The following is a 21,126-nucleotide window of genomic DNA, read 5'->3' as shown; positions in this document are numbered from 1 at the left end:
CAGAGCAGAGCAGGCGCTAAATAAAGAGTCGGAGCAGAGGTGCCAAGGGCTGTAGACCTCGCAACCCAGAGTCAGAGAGAGAGAGAGCGGCCCGGGGTTGTTTCTTTATGAGGGGGACACTGGGGCGAATCTCAATACTCAGATCAAAGCTGGGGTTACTTCAGTTTCAATGATCTCTCTGTCCTCTGCAGTTACTGTGCATTTATTTTTACCTTCAAAGTGTATTCATGTTTTTCATATTAACAAAGGATTAAATGACCATGCAGGGTGAAAGGCCAAACTCACATGCAGTTCCACTCAGATTGACAAAGCTCTGTCCACAATTTCTCCTCTCATAAAACCCTTTTCAAGCACCAGCAGGCGAGAACAGGCACTACCTGCCCAGAACAAAGAGGCAGGCAAGGTCTGCAACTAGCTGGTTTGGAGCATTTAGGAGTTTAATAGGCAGATATTTTTCCCATGGTTTGGTAGATATCAAAACCGTGCATGACGGCAGCCACCAACATCAATCATAATGAATGCGAATGCTGCTCTGTTACTGCTGGATGTGCAAATGTTTGCAAACATGTCATTGATGCAAAGCTAATTTTCTTCATATCTTCTAAAAGTATGTACAGGTGGCCCCTCACCTAAATTGTGTGTGTGTGTGCGTGTGAATGAGTGAGCTTTTCTTATTGTGTCCAGGGTGCAGATTGAGGTGAGGGCATGAATTCTCACACGCAGGATTTTGTGACATCAAATCTGGTTTGATCCGACATGCATCTTACACGCGTAGACAAGTGAGATGTGGAGACTTGAAGCCTCCATCTCAGGGGACATCTTGTCTTCAGCAGCTAAACTTCTGAAATGAGCAACATCTGCACATTGATAGATTGCGAAGTTTTCACAGAGTGAGAGGGAGTAGCTGTACTTCTGAACTTTTTTTTGTGGAAAAAACCACGTCAGACACAACATGTTAGAGGATGTTTACACAGGGGTGTCAATCTGTTGTGCCTCATTGACCGACACGTGCTGATACTGACATACTGCATCGGTGATAAGCTAAAATCAGCCAGTAATAATCATGTCTCAGGTATTACATAACCACCCCCTTTAGACTTGAAAGGTGACATTCTGGAAGCCGTAGTCAGTCTGACACCTTTTTCTCTTGCAGCTTTGCTCAGCACCACTGGAAGTGCCGTGAATCCACGCGGACTACAGCTACAGCTCTGCACGAGAGAGAGGTAAACATGCCAACCCACAGGTGGGAGATATTTAATCAAGTATTGGAGTATTACTTTAAAAAAAAAAACCCTCTGCTTTGGGAAAAGGGATGATGTTCTTTCACCTGGATTAACCTCATGAGTGGAGTTCATATAAGAGAGGAAATGCCGCAAATGTCCCTTTAATATTTAATTGATTCTGTGGAGGGAAATTATTCACACGAGACAGAAAAACACTGCAAATAGCCAGTTGGTTGTTAATCAATTAGTATTTTCCTACAGTGAATCTCCAGTACTGTTGTCCGTCTATGATCTGTGTGTACGCGACGGCAGTAAAGCAGCCACTGAACTGAAGTCAGACTTGGAGACAGACAGAAGGAAAGAGCGAGAGAACAAAGCCTTTAAGAATTAAAGCTGCTCCTCTCTTGACCCCGAGTCGACTCCGAAGCACAATGAGATCCATATTTAAACACAACACTCACTGCAGTATATTCCCGCTCCGCTCCGCCAGCTCACGCTATCACAGGGCATGAATAAAGACGCCACTCAAGTCTACAGCGAGGGCAGCACACACAAACAAACACGCAAACACTCTGAGAAGCGTTGGCTCGCCTTACGAAATCCCCGCGGATGCTTGTTGGCGTGTGTGCGCTCAAGCCGCGAGTGTGTGCTGAAAGGCTGATCAAAGAAGCCATTATTGGAGACAATTGGACTGAAGTGGTGCTGCATGCGAGCTTGAGGTCTGCCTCTCGCCCTCGCGAACGCCTTTTTTCTCCACCCTTCCTCTTTCTGAGTCTCCCTCCTGTCTCTCCTCTCACCTGTCCCGCGTAATCAGCCTCCATTCCCGACAATCTAGCACTCGCTCGCACTCTGCACGAGCGGCGGATTTTCAACAACGCTAACAGCCCTTTTAGCCATCACGGCTCTTCAGGCTGCACAATGTGCTAGTCAGAAAATTAGTGTTTAACACACACACACACACACAAACACAGAGTCGTTTTTCCATCACTTTTGGGGACATTACATAGACTTCAATTAATTTCCTGGAGACTTTCTGTAACCCTAACCATCACCACTACGTGCATATCTTCACCTAACCCTAACCCTAACCCTAACCTAACCTTGACCTACACCTAAAGACACGCGCACACACACACACACACACACACACACACAATGGCAGTAAAGGTAAACTAGGAGTTTCTCAATAAAGATTATGAGGTAAACAACCAGCAAATTGATGATTGATTGACTGATTTTTGATTGATTTTCCTTAAAGGACCAGTCCAGTTTTAGCTCTTTAACTACAAATTCTAACATTTTTGCTGATTAGTGCTATGCAGGTTTTGAGTTTAGAATTTTTCAGGAAGCTGCTGACTTCTTTTAATTTTCGGATGGTATTAACATCACGTTGCAGACTTCTGAATTCTTGAAAATTGTTAAATGTGTGCAAGGCGGTATTAATGATTGTCAGCCCTACATTACACTGCACTACAGTTAAATTGTAAATGTAAAAAAAAAAAAAGAAAAGAAACTGCCAGACTGGCTGTTCACTGTGGTGGTTTACACAACTTAAAACTTAAAGAGTTGTTTAACACAAAATAAACTTAATAATTTATAGTCACTTCATCACACCATTGATTGATTCTGGTAGCCAGTCTATTCGTTCAATTATTGAATTCAATAGCAGTTTTATGCCTTTTCTCAGAGAAACTTGAGTCGTCAATCTGTCAAAATCAGATGTTTCCTAGTCCTCCACACCTCTGAAGTACAAGGAAACAACATATTTACCCCAGTCTGGACAACAACCCCTATCATGCCATTAAAAATCAGAAATCGCCTTTTGGTATAGTGGAGAATTCTGTTTTCAGCCGTCTGCCCACCACAAACAGCTGAAATACAGGTATATCATGCAGTGTCAGAGCTCTACATTTACATTCATTTTTACTGAAGAGGACACATTCAAGCAGAAATGGGACATTAGTGAGTTTCAGGAGTATGCCATTTGATTTTCATGCTGAATGGAAATAAATGGAAGTCAATGGATGTCCTGCAGAAAGAGAGAGAGCTTTAAACTGAAACCAGTCATAATCCTAAACTACCCTTTACTCCAATCAAAATCTTTATGGTTTCATGCATCTTTTCTCCAAAGTTTCATACAGCGCACGCTGATGCAGCAGTTCTGTCTCTGCCATAATGCTCCTGAATTAGTGCATTATCTTTGAATAAGAAGACTGTATTTCATTGTATGTTAGCATAATGACAGTAAAGTTGAACTTAGTTGTATGTCGCGACCCCAAAAAAGTGCAGATACTCTTGATCCTTAGCTGTTTTGTTACATGCTACTGGAATAAACTAAAAATTGCGTATATCAACCAAAAACCATTGGCGGAAAGAGAACCAGCAGCAACCTCTGGGGCTGAAAAATGAAGACACTTGAGGCTGGCTCCAAAAGCCAATCCATCCCCACAGACCCCCATGTTAAAATGCCCAACTTTACAGCAGAAATAAACATGTTTACAGCCTGGAATAAAAAAAAAAAAAACAGTTTTGGTCTCTATAGTTAACTTCCCTCTTCATGACAACTGCACGGGGGATTAATTAGATAATAATTAATTATAATCATGGCCACCTTGAGTGACAGCTGCCGCTAGGTTTCAGCATCCGGGCTTCATTCGGTCGCCTCAGCTCCACCCACCTTCCACTTCTTTGCCCATTTTTGGATTAACCATGAGTTAGGCGGAGTCAAGCGCTGCCAAGATGGCGACAGCTGAAGCCACCGTCACTGAGCTTCACAATGGCTCCTCAGTGTGCACCAATGGGTGACATTACAGACTACATCCACGTTTTATATAGTCCATGGAAAAAGAACTTCATCCAAGAAGTACACAGAGCCAGACTACATTTGTCTTCCTCACAGAGTGAGACTGTTAAGACAATGTTTACACTACACTCGATGAGGAATATGAGGAGTCTGAGCTCTATGATTCTTAGGCAACAGAGGATTTGGAAATAGCTCTAAGTAAGAAATGAGTCTGAATTAGGCCTTCAGCTAACAATCATTTTCATTACAGGTGAACGCCTCCATCATTTACAGTTCTCTATAAACCTTCAGAAAATACTGAAACATGCCATCACAGATTTGTCTGAACAAAAGCGAAACATTAGCAGCAAATCCTCACATACGAGGAGCTGAAAACAGACGTTTGCCATATATTCTTTCTAACTTACTTAAATGCTGTTGAATCATGTTCAAGTGATTCACTAAATGCTTAATTAATTATTTCAGCAGTACATTGGTAAAAACTTAAATAAGTGAAGGAAAGTTACTGTCAAGATTGTGGATGTCTAAAAGTCCTATAACGTACACACTGCAGTTCAAGAAGCGTAGAGGGACCACGATGCAGCAAAAAAAAAAAAACGTCTTGTGCAAGATAGAAACACACACTCTCTCACACACACACACACACACACACACACACACACACACGGTCCTCGTCGAGTGACTGACAGCTGGACCTGCACGGATCACCATGACAACAGAGGGCAGAAGTTTGGCGTCAGTCTCCAGGGCGGTGGGCTAAGTTTACCCAGGTATGGCAGCCTTCCTTTGGGGTCTCCCTCCTCTCCTCCTCTGCTCTCCAGCCTTTTTAAACCTCCACCTCCACTTTCTTTGCCATCTCCTCCTCTTCCAGCTCCTCTCCCTGCATGAATTTTATCTCCTGCCTCCTCAGTCCTCCCCTCTTTTCCTCTCTTCCCCTCGCCTCTCCCCCCCTCTCCTGCAGCGTTCACCATCCCTGACAAAGCCTTGAGCGGCTGCCAGCGGCCCCCGAGAGCCAACTCACTTCCTGCTAAAAATAAGAGCCGAGAGAAGAATCTCAGAGAGCTGCCACCAAGCGAGAGGAAGCGAGAGAAAGGGCTGAAATTGGAGAGAGGTTTCGTGAATGTGGAGAAACGGAGAAAGGGAAAATCAGCCCTGAAAGAAACAGGTGATGGAAGTGGAAGAATGAGCTTGAAGGAGGAAGAAAGACAAACAAAATACAGAATCTGAGTTAAAGAGAAAGATAAAGACCCTCTACCAGAGGAAATATAAAAGAGAAAAAAGTTTGGAGGCAGATAACATTACCTGGCTGAGGCTTAGTTTGAAATGAATACGTTAAACCTCATCTCCCTGTAAATCTGCTCTGCACACACTGAACAGCAGGAGTTATATTCATCTACAGAATGAGACGGTGTGTGTGTGTGACAGAGATGGGGAATGAAAGAGAGAGAAAGAATAGGAATAGCCAGATGATAAATATTTATACGAGGAAGAGGAAGAGATGGCAGAGTTGCAGGGGAGAAGGAAATAACAGCAGAGGAGGGGAGGAAGGGATGGAGAGAGGAGAGACTGACTTCAGAGACAGCAGCAGGCGCGTTTGGCTCGGTTTATCTTTTCTTTCCCGTCTCTCCCGTTGCCTCTCTCGCCGCTGGAGTGCGGGCTAGCGGATTTGCAGCTCGCGCTCCCTGCAGCTCGCATGTGTGTGTGTGTGTGTGTGTGTGTGTGTGTGAGAGAGAGAGAGAGAGAGAGAGAGAGAGGAGGGGAAGGACAACAAGTTCTCCCCTTATCTCCCCCCTCTCCTCTCCCCTCCCTCAAAGAACGAGACAAGCACACAAAGGCCCGCGCACCCGCTAACAGGCTTCTGCCTTTCCCGGGGAGGTTGGTGCCGGTATTGATGACGCCGACGACAATGATGATGATGGCGATGATAGCAGGGGCGCTCTGCTCGCTCCAACTGTTGTAGATTCAGCGATTCAACAGTTTTTCCTGATGCACGGCTTCATGCGAGGTCACTTCATTCTGGTTTCCAATAGATATCACGTGGCAATGACAAGACTTACACTTGCTCCCAGCTCAGTGCGGAGATAAGATGCTTCCAGTGGAGGCTGGTGATGCAAAAAGTCAGAGGAGACCAACACGAGCTGAGGAAAGCTCGCACACTTCTGCCTGACAAAAGGAAATGAGTCAGCTGTGCTCCAGAAATCTCCTCACATCACTAACTAACCTGCTCTTTACAGTTACAATCAGAAACCAGAAATCTTCTAACATGACTAAATGTCTGACAGGACACGTTTTAATGCCACATATCAAATTATAGTGATTCAACATAACTTTCATGGTCAAAAGTATGTGGACAGCCTTTTCTATGTAACTAGACAGGTGTGAGAAAAACAAATGGATGCTCAAAGCTCTTCTTAATTGATGAGATCTGAGCTTAAGTGAGGTCAGCTGAGTCACCCTGACAACTGAGCAGATTCAGTTAAGCACATTAAACGACATACATGATAGAATCGCACCAGAAAACGAGATTTCAAGGTCAAGACAGCAGGAAGAGCTACTTTGTTTGTTGGCTGAACAACAAGCAGTCAAAAAATGAAAATAGCATGTGCTCAACAGACGCAGGAGCAAGGATGGGGAGAAACAAGAGTCCAGTTTGCTTATGTAGCACATGCACAGTGCAGTCATCATGCAGACATCTGCACAGGACTCTGCACAGACCTTTCCGGATGTGGACATATGATGAAATTTACATCACGTGGACTGTCCCAGACATGCTTATTTGGCAGCCCAGACTGGCCTTAACAAAGGAAACTGGGCTGTTTAGACAGTGTAAATAGCATCAAAAATGGAGTTTGATATAAGAAAATCTTAAGTGTCAGTAATTTAATGTAAATATTCTACATTTTGTGAGGATCATCTACTCCATCCTGCAGTATGAACTTTGCTTGCCTGGCTTGTTTCAGTGGTTAGTTCCTGCTGTTTCCTGAGAAAAGAGGCCTGTTGGTGTTAAACTACACAGATATGAACAGGGACGTCTCTGCAGTCTCTGTCAAAGCTGAGAGGAGTGTAACACAACCCAGACTCACACAACACCACATCACGCTCAAAGGACCATACTCCGGGTTTGCATGTTTGGCACGCATCACATGTAGGCCGTCTTTATGTTACTGTGGTCCGTTTTCCAAAATACAGCATCAGCTTTTCTGTTTTTTTTCTTCTTTCCAGTCTTTAGTTTCAATTCGTGTCAGTGCACTATGGAAATCAACTTGCATAGACTTCCTGTCCATCACAATAAACATTCAGTCAATTGTTTTCTTTTATCAAAGTTATCATCGTGTGGAAGTGCAGTTATGAGCAGAGCACATTTTAAAAACCCTCCTTTGTGGTGTGTTCAAGGAACTCCTCAAGGATTTGAGAATCAGCGGCCACAAAGCGCTGCATTCACGAGCCCTGTTGTCAGAAAATTGAAAACAGCAGACACACAATAAGCAGACTGTGAAATCTGGCTGCTTCTTACATTTAAAAAAATGCTGTCCAGAAGTCAAATCAAATTCCTGATGTTCTCACAGAGTCCTTGAACTCACCAGAAAGGAAGAAAAGACTAAATTCTATTCAGTAAGTGAGGAAATCAATTTAAAAATGTATGGCATATTTGGGAAAAGGCTCAACAGTAAAGTAGATTTTTAATTTACAGTTAGTGTTCTAAAGTGTGTGATACATACAAAGAGAGAGAGAGAGAGAGAGAGAGAGAGAGAGAGAGAGAGAAGTTATTGTAGCCCTGAGATTCTGAAACTTCAAAGAATCCTTCAAAGTTTTCTTACAAACTTTCAGCATAGCACCCAGAGTGAGTAAATTTAGCCTGGCACTGACCCCGGCTGCATTAATAGATTGTCACAAGGGGACCCAGTTACTGGAAACGGGCCCCTGACCCGCTCTGGATCCAGAGCCGCAACTCTCAGAGATACTGACCTAGCCAGTCGTTGAACTTCTTGACCTCAGAGGGCAGTCCCAGCTCGGTGAAGTCTCCGGCATGGATGAACACGTCCCCGTACGGCATCTGGATGGCGTCGGTGCGGGAGTGAGTGTCCGAGATGCACACAAAGCGGGTGTAACCCGGCGGCTTGGGTGTGTCGTGGGGCATCGGGTCCACCCTGAGAAACAGAAGACAAGAACGTCAAGGAAAGTTAAGTGAGAGAGGAAGGGAAAAGGGGTCACTGCGGCTGTTGGTGCTCTTAAACAATACAGAACAAAAGAGACACAGCGCTGTATGCAAAGTCTCTGTGGTAAGAGGCTGACAATAAAAGAAGTTTGAATTAGTATCCAGCACAAAATCATCCCCACAGACTGAAGCAGAGGAGGAAACAAGAGACACAGTGAGAGCGAGAGGCCACAATAAAAGCGTGGCGCTGAGAGAGACAGAAAGAGAAATGTGTAGAGATAGAAAAAGAATAAAGCGCAGATATAGAAAAAGAGCAGAGTCCTGTGGGATTTCCAGCGAGCGTGCAGATCCGTGACGTCTCCAGGGGGAAGAGGGGAGCTGGTGAATAACCATGGCCCACTTTAGTGAGCTCTCCTCCAGGTACGATAACACCCAGCACCGCCTCCTCCTCCTCCTCTTCACCCCACCACAAGAGAGAGAAAGAGATGAGGGGAAGTGGGAAAGGAGATACACATGCATGTAGGACAGCTGGTAAGAAGTATGAGTCAGAAAGTAATGAAAGTTCAGGAAAAATTCCGAAATTCAACAAGCAACAGTTTACTTGGTTACATAAACTTCAGTTAACTAAAACTAAAGCTGAACTTAGATTTTTGGTTAAAAAAAAAACAAAAAAAAAAACATGCCACCAAGCTGACAGTTACTGTAGAACCCCTAAAGCTGTGACCTGCGTGAACAAGTAAAGGCCACTTTTAGTGAAGGCCAAGTACATGTACTCTAAGTACTATACTATTAGTATATGCCCATATCTACTAACTGTAGGCTACATATCGCTTACTCCATCAGTACAGTAGATGTCACAAACCACTCTGTTGCTCAAGAGAAATACTTTGCTGTTATTTCGTTGGGTGTTAAGCTGTTAAAATTAAATTCAGAATTTCTTGTGGCTCAAAGGGTAGGCCTCAACCATGTGTGTAATAGTAGCCTGCAGCCTTGCTTGCCATTATTTGCACATTTATATTAGGCTACAACGTTGACAATACAATCTAAAAACCTACTACTGCACATTCTAAAAGATTAGCATTAGCATTAGCTGTTCACAGAGTATGCTTTGTTGATTGCTAAGGTGAGGTAGCTGTTTATTTGGTGGCCCAGGCTGCATGCTACTTAAGGTGAGGTAGCTGTGTTAAGCAGCGTGCTGTCAGTGATAGCAACATGCTACTGCTACTAGCTGGACATGCTGTTAGCTGGTTGTTGATAGCTACCATGCTGTTGCTGGTGATGTCGTAGAAAAAAGAGAATACAGCTTGCTACGGAAGCCACGTGTTGAATGTGTGGATGCAGGTAAGGAGGGGGGTGATTCTGGGATGCCTGGACACACCTGGTAAGACAGGCCAAGGGTGTACCATTGTCTTTGGATGCCTTCTTTTTGCTTCCACCAGCACTTTGCTAAATGATGGATCCTGTGCCAACAATGTTAACTCTTCTGGGCCATATTCACATTAAAAGCCTTCCAGTGGCTCAAAGGGCTGTCAGCTTTTAATGTGAAACATCTACAGGAAGTGTTCAGCTTCATCAACAGTGGCTCAACACTGATCATAAAAAAAGTGGAAGCAAAAGTTATTAATAACTGATGACATTATTTCTGTTAAACTCAAAGCAGTTGAGTGGTGAGCATGACCTGACCCTTGTTGTACTGATGGAATTAGTGCTGTGGAAATTTCTGGTGTGCTTAATTTATTAAAACAGCAGGCACAGATGAAGTGTTGAGTTTGCAATAACAGCAAACAGCAGCCACAGCGAATTAAAACAGGACCAGACCAGAAAATAATATTAAATTCACATATGACAGGAAAATTTGAAGTCAAGGCCTGCCTCCGACATAAGCCTGTCTCAAATAAGCATCTATGGACTGACTAACACAAACTGACTAACTAACATCGCCGTGGCGTCAAAAGAGAGCTGCTGCAGCCGGCAAACTGTTACAAAATTTTCCCTGACTGGGTTAAAAAGTGTAGGCGAGGCAACGGAGGCACACTGAAGGCCACACATTCACTTTAAGATAGTTTTTCCATCATTATTTAATTCTTCATTTCAACTGAAAGGCCCGACTCTTTGGTGTGGCAGCCTCTCTTCTTCTGCGTTATCCCTGGCTCATCTGGTTAAAAGGATGCTCCTCTTAAAGGAATGGTTCAGCATTTGGAGAAATACACTTGTTTGCTTTCTTTCAAGGATGGAGATGACATCACTCTCATGTATGTATGTTAAATATGTAGCTGGAATCAGGACATGGTTAGGGTTACTGGTTGAAACGGCTAGCCTGGCTCTCTCCAAAGTTCAAAAATACACCTACAAAAGCCTCTAAAGGTGTCTTACTGGCAGGATGTGCCTCGTTCATTTGTGGTTTTTAGAACGAGTTATAGGTGGGAACAAATTTTTAGTGAACAGTCAGGTGTGGGTTCCTGAGGTCTTTTCATAACAGTGAGGTTGCCATATTTGGTACTGTCATACCTGTGTACAGAGACCAAAGCCAAAACCTGGCAACCAGCACTGTTGCCGGTGCTGCTGTATAGATACTGAGCAGATGAATACTGTTGTTTTTGGCATTTTTACATTTCTGTTTGTATACAGATTAAATGAATTAGATATAATGTCTTAGTTAGTGAGCTTTAGAGTTGCTGGTAGGTGCATTTTTTTTTAAGCCAGGCTAGCTGATTCCCCCAGTCTTTATGCTAATCTAGGCTAACCATGTCCTGACTCCAGTTCAGTACTTAGAAAGATGGAAGATTGGTGTGAATTTTGTCATCTCTTTTTAGAAAAGAAAGCAAAAAAGGGCATTTTTTAATGACAGTCCACTACTCCTTTAACAGATAATAATAATAATGATAATAATAATAAAAAGAATTGAATCTTCTAAACAAACATATAAGAAGCAAAAGACAATATCTCATTATGTCCATCAAGTACAGGAAAATGATTGGACAAATATAAACCAAACAGTGGACACAATCACTGTGCTGCACTTTACGTCCACATGACAGCAGTATGCTCCTTTAGTTAGCCGCCCTGTCTGTGTCTTATATCTACTCACATGTGGACGTGTGGTGGCTGGAAGCGTCCCTGGTTGATGTTGTAGAAGGTAAAGGCCTGAGTTGGGTTGGTGCTGTACTCGTCAACCTCCACCGCTGTCCTGCTGCCTCTCTGCGTGTGCGACTGAGCCTGTGACTGCTGCCGCCTTGCCGCCATGATTTCCGACAGGGTGAAGGCCATGACACTGGGAATGGAAGGAGAATGGACGGTGGGGAGCGAGGTGCCGGGTCAGGAAATGTAGCCGCTTGTTGTTTTTGCTTTGGAGCAGTGGGTGGATGGTCCGGGCCTCGGGAGAGGCGTCCTGACAGACTCAAACCCTCGCTGAGTTCACAGTCACAGTGAGCGGAGGAGAGAACATCACCTCCTCTTCTTCTTCTTCTCTGCAGCTCCTCTGCACCTGAGAGGGATACAACATAGCACAGTCGACATGAAGAGTGTGCGGTAAAGATGAGAATTCAGAGAAGTGGTGAAACGTCCAGTTGAAATAACTGATTTCATAATTGAAGTCATTTATTAAGCCGAACATTTTCTGTTTCCAGATTCTGAAAATTAGATCGATGCATTTGTTTTAGTGTGTATCACTGTAGATTAGATATTTGGGGGTTTTAGACTGTGAGAAACACAAGCTATTTGAAGACCTTGCATTCTGGCAAAGTGTGATAGAGATTTTCCACATTTTCCTGACACAAATTCATAAAATAAAAGTAAACAATCTTTTTTTCAGTGATTTAATTTATTGGTTTTTCAAAAGGGTCTTCTCAATTCTTTAACAATGTTTCAGTGTGTTGACCTTCATCACATTAAATCCAAGCTCCCCATTCTGATGCCTAAACTCACTATCACAATCAGACACCAGTGATATTTCCTTTCTCCTGTGTTAAATCTATATGTCTATGTATCTGTATCCTCCATTGAACTGCCTGGGATCAGCGTTCTGTGTGTAAGGTAACATAAGGACATTACTATGCATCACTTCTGAACTCCAGCTGGAAGTCACTATTTATGTAGTGCCTTTAGTTCACTGCAACAAATGAACAAAGCCAAACACAAAACAACAGCAATCCTGCAGTGAGAATGCCGTTAAAGTGACAGAATAGTAGCAGCTTGCAAATACTGATGAATAAGGCAACATTGTGGAATTCAAAATTCAGCCGGCTACCCCGTGTAGCTGAATAAAAGGGCCATCACTGATGTTTATACGGAGAGTGACAAATAAACTGTATGTCCTGTATGTACAGAGGTATCGCACTGAAGGGAAAAGGAGCCTGAGTAAACGGGGTCCTCATGAATAGCTGTGGATTTGGGGAGTGACCCATAGAGAATGCACATGTACAGGGTCCAGAATCTTGTGCTGTACACCTATGCATGTATATCGACCATGTCTGAGCAACATCCACCTTTTCCACCTTAGAAACACAGCTAGTACGACCATTTCTCAATCAACAAGATGCTGAAAAACTGATTCGTGCCTTCATTTCAAGCAGACTCGATAACTGTAACACATTATTTACTGGCCTCCAGAGAAAAAAAACACTGAGAGACTTCAGCTCATTTAAAACTCTGCAGGTCAGCTGTTAACCAGAACCAAGAGGAGAGAGCACATTTGTCCAGTTTTAGCTGCTCTGCGTGGCTTCCTGTAACATTCAGAATTGATTTTAAGGTCCTCCTCCTCCTCATATACAAAGCCCTTCGTGGACTCGGACCAAGCTACATCGCTAACTCCCTCATTTATTATTTGCCTTCAAGAACACTGTGATCATCTGCTGCTGGTTTATTGGAGCTTTTCAGAAACAGCCCAAAGAAAATCAGGGATGCAGCCTTTGTCCATTACGCCCCAAAGCTCTGGAACACACTACCTACAGGTATCAGGGAAGCAGCTCGCTGAATACCTTCTAAAGAAAGCTAAAACCTTATCTTCTCCCTTTAGCTTTTAACTAAGATTTCCTGAAACAAGTCCGAAACTTTCGTCCTCTGCCTCGCACTGATACATGGCTTTACTTCTTTTAAAATGTTGTATTTCACTTGATTTTATTCATTCTATGTAATGTGTTTTTTCTTTTCTTTTCATTATTATTCAGTAGGTTTTATTTTCCATCTTATGCATTCACTTTATTCTATTTTCATCCTTATTTTTATCATATTTTTACGAGTATTTAAGTGTTTTTTATTCATCTTATTTATTTTCTATCCCTGTTTTTTATATGATGTAATGTAAGTATGTGTTGTAAAGCACTTTGAGCTGCATGTCTTGTATGAAAGGTGATATAATTATTATTATTACCCAGCCAGGTTAATAATGATCCAGTGTACTACATCGTGCATCCCTAAATTAAAGCCAGCATGGTTTTCCAAATACACATAGTACATTTACAAACATAATAGAATAAACCAAGAAATTTTAAATCATACACAAGACAGACTGGAGGATGTTATGTTGCTATGAACTATACAGACAAATTCTAGAACCATTCAAGGAATTGTTATATATGTTATCAACGCAAGCATTAAAAGGTAGCGTTTTAAAAATCCAGAGGAAAACTGGGTATCAAAGGCAAAGACACTGAAAACCTTGATTTCAGAAGGGTGTGAAAAACACCAGCCTGCTTAACCAGTTGTTGGAGATTTATTCATTAAACCACAGAACTGTGCTGTTTTTCAAAGCTTACAGCCGAGTGTTGCATCCCCTGCAGATAATGCAAGCACATATGTTGGCTCAGGTTTAACCAGATATTTACATCAAGCAGAGCCACACAGGCAACATCAGCACAACATTTTCACCTTGAATAGGAGGCGAAATGAAAAATGGACGACATGCAGAATGATGATCAGGCTGTAAATTGCAGCTCTGGAGCTCCAGTGATTTAGTATTTACAATTGTTCTTTAGCTTTTGCTCCTTTAAATATTTCTTGTTTCCTCTATGTGCTGTTCCGTCCAGTATGCTCTTTTCATTTGATTTTTTTCGCTCCGGGAATATAAAATAATAAACAGAATTGATAAAATCCTTTCAGTCCCCGTCCCTGGTGTGCGAGGCCTGTGTGTGTGTGTCGCCCATTAAGATTGGATTCAGCTGTGCAGTTCATTTGCGGAGGCTCTGGCGACTGCTGGGAGAGAGCGCAGCCGCTGAGAGGTGCTGAGATGACGGGGCTGATGGGAGACGGAGGTGATAATTTGGGGACAGGCGGCTTTGGCAAAGTCTGCCTGGACCGCTGCGCGATGTCGGTGCGCCATCACAATTCCTCATTCACTGCAACCTCACACGCTGACAGTACACTGACGTGACAGATACACACTTCGCACTTCACACCACGGTTGTTTGTCACGGGCAAATCCCAGCATGCTCTGTGGATGTGTTTCAGGAGTGCATATATTACGTGTGTGTGTGTGTGTGTGTGTGTGCTGCGCGTGCACACAGGTGGATGTGTATGCAGGCTTGTGCATGCATATTTAAATGTGTTTCTGTTGTCATGAATGTGACAGTGACACTGCCAGTGTGAGACAGAAAGATGCATTAGCAGATGCTGCGAGATTATAGCACACTGAGTCCAAATGCAGTTTTCTAGACCATCAAGGCGACACATGGACAAGGGAATCTTCAGGTCCCAAACTTTAAGAGCACCCTCCGTCCACTCGCTACCCTAATTTAATTCCTTCTGACTCCATCTAGAGTAGAAGTTCTGTTCCTTCTATCTGTCAGATAATTCACCCTGGAGTGTCTGTACCAACAAAGTCATCTGTGACTACAGTTGGGGTTTGATAGCATTTTATTAAAGCTAAATCCTTTCAAACATGATATCAAATCCATTTAGATCCACCTTTTAGCGTGTGTAACAAAAGTTTAAAATAGCTGTGATTCTGAGATTCCACTGAAATCTGCACCTGTTTTTATCACATTGTGCCATCATATAACCTTTTTTTGTCATTTAATCATTTAGGTGACAGACAGAATGAGCAGGCTGCTTATGAGACCTGACCGTTTTCTATATTGCAAATTAAAAAGAGGACGAGGAGAGACAAATATTCAATAAGAGATTCATTAGCACCGGAGCACATCCAGCTATTTAGAATCTGCGATCTGGGTGGTGTGCTCCCCCCTTGCCATCATCTCACAGTCACTCTGATCTGTCCATCTTTGGGTCAGTAATATTTGTGAAGCTTAGGCCCGAGAATCTGTTTTTCACAGCGCAATATGCATGGAAGAAGGAAGAAAATTGACTTGAAGCCTGAAAAGATGCCTCAGGTTTTGGTTACAGGGGAAGTAGACAGGGTATTGATCAAAACTGTAGCATATCTGTTTGCCAGGTGTGCATGAGACCGACAACTGAAAAACACAGCTAAAACCTGTCCCGTGTAGTCAGCCTGTCCCGTGCTCAATCCAAAAAATATCTTCTAAAATTGGAATCAGAATGAATGTGACACAAAGCGCTACAGTGGTGTTTGATGGGGTGAGTGCAGACACATGGTCAAGATAATATATTCAAAGTTGGGACAGGAGCAACTAAAGACTGGGAAAGTTGTGGAATGCTCCAAAAACACCTGTTTGGATCATTCCACAGGTAAACAGGTTCATTGGTAACAGGTGATAGTATCATGATTGGGTATGAAAGAGGCATCCTGGAAAGGCTCAGTCGATCACAAGCGAGGATGGAGAGAGGTTCACCACTTTGTGAACACATGATTGTATAAAAGATATTACTGCATGGGCTCAGGGACACGTAAAAACCGCTGTCAGTAAACACAGTTCATTTGCAAGTGATTGCGTTCTGGGGGTTTTTGTACGCTTTATGCAGAATCCTAACTTTTTTTGGAATCAGGGTTGTATGAGACGACAGGACCCTGGACACAGAGATGTAAAAGACCCCCCAACCCCATCTACATAGGAGTAAGATGCCTAGATTTCCTGTGTCAGTCATTTTCGCTATGGAAAATGGATATTTTGCATCGTTTGTGGTTCCTTTGCATCTCTGTGTAGTCGTGTTGCATCTCTTTGTTCTTTTTCATTTTGTATCTCTTTGTGGTTGTTTTGCATCTTTTTGTGTTCATTTTGCGTCTCTTTGGAGTAATTTTGCAGCTGTGGTGGTTATGCGTCCTTTACGTGTTTTATTTAACACAAAATGTTAACAGTCACTTCAAACAGGACCTCTGGTCCAGGGCCTCCTGACCCCCTTGAGGGGCCCACTCAGTAATCCATCCATCCATTTATATGATTCATGACATCAAAACTACACCCAAAAGACACAGAATTCACGGAGAGAGATCGAGGAGGCAGTGTGATGCAGTCAGGAGGCTACGACAGCAGACTTTTTGCACATGGCAAACATGTATGCCACCCAGACCAAAGGTGACTAGAAGCTCAACCGACCCTTGTGCTCGATCGGCGCATTGTACACTTGCCTCAGCTATAACTGTGTACATCACGTCTACAGTTTTATCTGATTATCTCGGCGTCTTGGTACATTTATCTATTTTACCTCTTGAGAGCCAGCCTAACATTCTGCTTTATTTTAAAGCGTGCTGTTATAAAGAGCATTCCTTAACATCCATTACAAAATAAAAAATACTTGAGTCTACACACACTCCTCCCAACAGCAAGTAACATTTACTTAGCGGTACTGTCTTCATAGAAAATGATTTATTTTTGTAAGAGATCAAAAAAGACAAAGAGTTTCCACACACTCCAGCCCGCACGGTCTATTTAATACGTCCACAAGCGCCGGGTCTTAGACTTTCTTCAGGCATACGAGACGTATCCCCTGGCCAAAAACAATTATCTCACAGTGTTCTGTGAAATCCTCGGCGGAGTGAAAGCGTCGCCTCAGTCGACAGAAGTGGCTTTTTGGAAAGCCATTTTTGTGGAGCGTAAGGGTGAGCACTGCTCGTGAAACGTAGTGCAATTCAATCTTTCTTTTGGTAGAGAGATACGAGCTTTTTGAAGTCATATTCAAGAGAAAACTGTAGATCAAGATTTCTAGTTTTAGGTTTTACAAGAAACCCAATTCATTCATTCACTGAAGATTTGCACCCATGGTTGTGCCCTTTAGTTGCATAAAAAACTCAATTTTTCCACATCAGGAATTTGTTTTAATTCAGGCTCAGCAATAAAATATAAAAAATGAACGGTAATCAAACGTGCATTATTCTGTAAAGCGCTAACACTTCAATAGGCTCTGATCACAGTCCACACTGCTACAATACATTTAACTGTTGGTCAAGACACTGCACGTCATCTCAGAGGGACTCTTTGGAGCTCTTTTTGCACCCAGTGAAGTTACTGCCCTTCAGGTCTCATACAGGGGCCCCTGAATCCTACGGGCCCTTGGCTCACTCTGTAATCAATTCATTGAGAATAGAGGAGAGACACAAATTTGCCCCTGGCAGTAGCAGCAGAACAGCAGAGAGTGGGGTTCAGTACAGTATGCTGGAGTCTGTAGGGCGGTTGATAAATGCAGCAACAGAACAGAGTCTGTCTGATTGATGCTCTCTCCTCTTGGGCACATTCTCCTAGTTAACAAGCGGCCGTCACATCAGACTTTGTGGCAATCTTCTCTGCTTATTGGCTCGTTTTCTGCTACATATGGACACACACAGAAAATTAAAGTGCATCTGAGTGTGGCGCTGTATTACAGTTTTTATGCATAGCCTGGAGATCTAGAAGAGTGTGTGCTGGTCTGATTTGGAGCCGCGGCACTGTGGAATATGGTGGATTCAAAAATCTATGAGGAAAAAAAAAATCTCATCTGAGCAAAGAATATAAGACAGATTCATGCAAGATGGGAAAAAATAAATTCTTTTAGAAACATTTGGCATTTTTCTCTGAGCTATTCCATTCACTTATGCCACTAACTAACCTTTTAATCTGGCTTCATTCACCAAACATTGATTAGATCCAGAAATGAACTCCTTTTAGCTGGATTACTGAAGTGTTCCTGTGAATGATCAGCTTCACGCACATTTTACAGAAGTTTCCCTCCAGTAAGAAGATTCCGCAGTCCGCGCTCTGTTCAGCTGAACTCTAATCAAACTTTTCAGCCATTTGGTCCCACAGGCTGCACCAACTGTCTCTTGGACGCTCCAGCGAGCCTCTCGAGCCTGCCCTGTACTAGAACACTTTGCCCTTTTGATGTGGTGCTCCTGAAATCTGATCTAACATAAAAGCGTTCCGGCGAGCGCCGCTGCAAAGCGTTATATTTGGGGACGTGAATGCACGCCTTAATTAAAATCCAGACTACGAAACCCCCCCTCCTCACGTGGAAAACAACAGACTCACATGAATGAGTCCAGAGCCGAGATTAAACCGGGAAGACGCAACGCTTGCGCGGGTCCAATGCAAACCTCTGCTCCAGTCTTGCATGCATTAAGGAGACAGCGCTGCGTAAATGCACCCAGAAGAGGAATGTACCTACCGGCTCCTGCGGTCAGCTGCGGGCTGGCTGCTCGCTGGTGGATGTGGAGAGAGGACGGTGTCTGCGCTGTGAGAGAGGCGCGCTGGTCAGTTTGAATGCGCACCCCGTGGTGCACCGGTGGAGCGTCGGAGAAATCTGTTTCCTCTCTCTCTCTCTCTCTTTCTCTCTCTCTCTCTCTCTCTCTCTCTCTCTCTCTCTCTCTCTCTCTCTCTCTCTCTCAGTCCTGCCCACCGTATTTCCCGGGGAGCGCTATAACGAGAAGGGAGGGAGGACCCAGAGCTACTGCTGCGAGTCCAAACCGCTCAGCGACACAAATCACGGCGCGTCTGAAGGCTCCCTGTACGGGACTTTAAACATACTGAGGTCACGAGTCCATTACGCTCTCAACCGCAACCCCACCACCCTTAAAAATAAATCTGATTTGGCATCCAGCTGAGGGTGCCAGAATATTTATCCATTCTACGGATCAAACATGTTTTCTGTTCATTTTTATCTCCCAGCATGATGATTTAAAGGCTGTTTCAAAGCCTTTCACCACAATCTGCCACGAATCTGTTTTATTCTCAGAAATGTTTAGATCTGTACAAAAGTAACAAAACCTCCTTTGACACTTTCTCACTCCAAGTTAAAGTCCTGCATTTACCTTTTTTTTGTAGTATTAGCAGAAAAATGTACTCTAAGTAGCAAAAGTAAAAGCACTCATTAGGTACTGTTACAGTAATTTGATTGATTTACACTGAAGCTGGTTGAAGTCAAGAATGTTCGATCTGCTTTATAGACTGGTGGTTTGCTTAATTTATGATTTTGTATCATATTTCATGAACTGATACTATATTTTGTTATTTTTTATAAAACATTAATCTTCAAAGTAAATTGTCCTACTGTAAAATAAATGTAGCAGAGCAGTAGCATAGTTCTTAAATGTATTCAGTAAATGTATTTCCCCTGTTTGTGTGAATCTGTGATGTAATTTGTGCAAAACTGTAAAACATTCTTCCCAATCCATTTCAACCGTCCTCGTTCGAGGAAACAATAGGAAGATCTGGACTTTCAGGTTGTGTATGAATGCCCTGTGTGAACGTTCTTGGCCGATAAAAGAGTCAGGCTCTCGGGCCTAAATAACAATTTGATCCTGAACAATACTTGAGGGTCATTAATCCCAATCATCTCAATTAATCTATTATTCATTTGGTTGTAAAATGTCAGAAAATACTGAGAAATAATTATCACAATGTCTTGCAACCCACATTGACATAATTCAGACAGCTTGTTCTGACCAACAAACAGTCCAAAGTCCAAATTATTCAGTTTATCATCACAGAAAACTAACAAATGTACATACAGTTCACCAGGAGCTGGACCCAGTGACATTTTTGTAATTGTGGCTTAAAAATGATGTAAATAATGAAATGATTTTGAGCATTGCTGCTGCTTGCTGTGGATGGACTCATCAATTATTGGACTAATCGCTTCAGCTCTTGTCCCTGTGATATCCCCGCAGGGAGCTACAGAATGACTGTGATTTGATGCGCTGCAAAAATTTCAATATTTACAAGTCATTCAATCTTTCATTCAGTCCTTAAACTTAATTTTCTGAAGACGAACAGACTCTGCCAATGGAGTCAGATACATTGACTTGTTATAAATTCATCTGTCATTTTCCTGATGTAAGAGCATCAATCTGTCTCTTCTGTCTCATTTTATGATGCTGAGCCTGAAGCTAATTTCTCCAAATCCCTGGTAGAGAGATATGAAAGAGAGAGACTGAGGGGAAGTGGAATTATCTCATTCCAGTGACAGAATCCTTGATTTGAGGAAAAAATAATGGACAAACATAACCACAGACAGATTATGAGACAGTGGGCCCCAAACAGGAGGCTGATACATTACGGGCCCACCCGCTACCCACAGTATCAGAGCATCCCCTGGTTAACCTAATCTGTAAAATGCTGCTGGTTGCAGGCACTTTGCTTTATAGTTCAAATGCTTTCTATGTTTTCTGTCCCTTCATTCACCTTTGACACCCATTCATCCTCTTCACCAGAATATTTTTCATTGATGTGTGTTATTGTTGATCAGGACATGGCGTCTCATTCGGTTTGCTATTCAAAGCAAACAGACCAGTAAATGGTATTTTACGAATAAACGTTCACAGGATCCTGTCTGTTAAACCTTCGCATTTTGCCGAAATGAAAAAAGGATTCACTCCCCGTCACTGATTGGCTGTGTAAGGGATAATCAGTCAAATTACAGCATATCACCACCTCTGCTCCTGTTTATCCGAAGGTAATTGGACTGGGATTTAGGCTGGTAATGAGTTAAACAAATAGACCCCAATCTGGAGCCCGAACACACGGATCCATAACCACCACGCTGGAAGTTAGAGTGGAAGCTTCTAGACTCTCAGGTTGGAGTGAGTCCGCCATCTGCTGGTTAAATATGGTTAACTTCCCAAT

At 42.9% G+C, this 21,126-nt stretch overlaps 1 protein-coding gene across 1 annotated transcript in view; it reads right to left on the bottom strand.

The window, feature by feature from the left end:
* The window catches only part of mpped1 (metallophosphoesterase domain containing 1), a 76,119-nt gene extending 57,121 nt beyond the window's left edge, over positions 1-18,998 (bottom strand). Inside the window, exons 1-3 of the mRNA XM_076721841.1 lie at positions 18,671-18,998; positions 11,271-11,666; positions 7,993-8,174 (exon numbers count right to left, since the gene is read on the bottom strand). Coding sequence (XP_076577956.1) covers positions 7,993-8,174; positions 11,271-11,449 — 361 coding nt within the window. The 5' untranslated portion in view covers positions 11,450-11,666; positions 18,671-18,998. The remainder of the gene's footprint in view (positions 1-7,992; positions 8,175-11,270; positions 11,667-18,670) is intronic.
* Positions 18,999-21,126: the final 2,128 nt, after the last annotated feature.

Source organism: Chaetodon auriga, chromosome 22 (genome assembly GCF_051107435.1).
Source record: "Chaetodon auriga isolate fChaAug3 chromosome 22, fChaAug3.hap1, whole genome shotgun sequence".
Taxonomy (NCBI): domain Eukaryota; kingdom Metazoa; phylum Chordata; class Actinopteri; order Chaetodontiformes; family Chaetodontidae; genus Chaetodon; species Chaetodon auriga.
The sequence above is the reverse complement of the archived record's forward strand: the minus strand, read 5'-3'. Positions and strand labels throughout refer to the sequence as shown.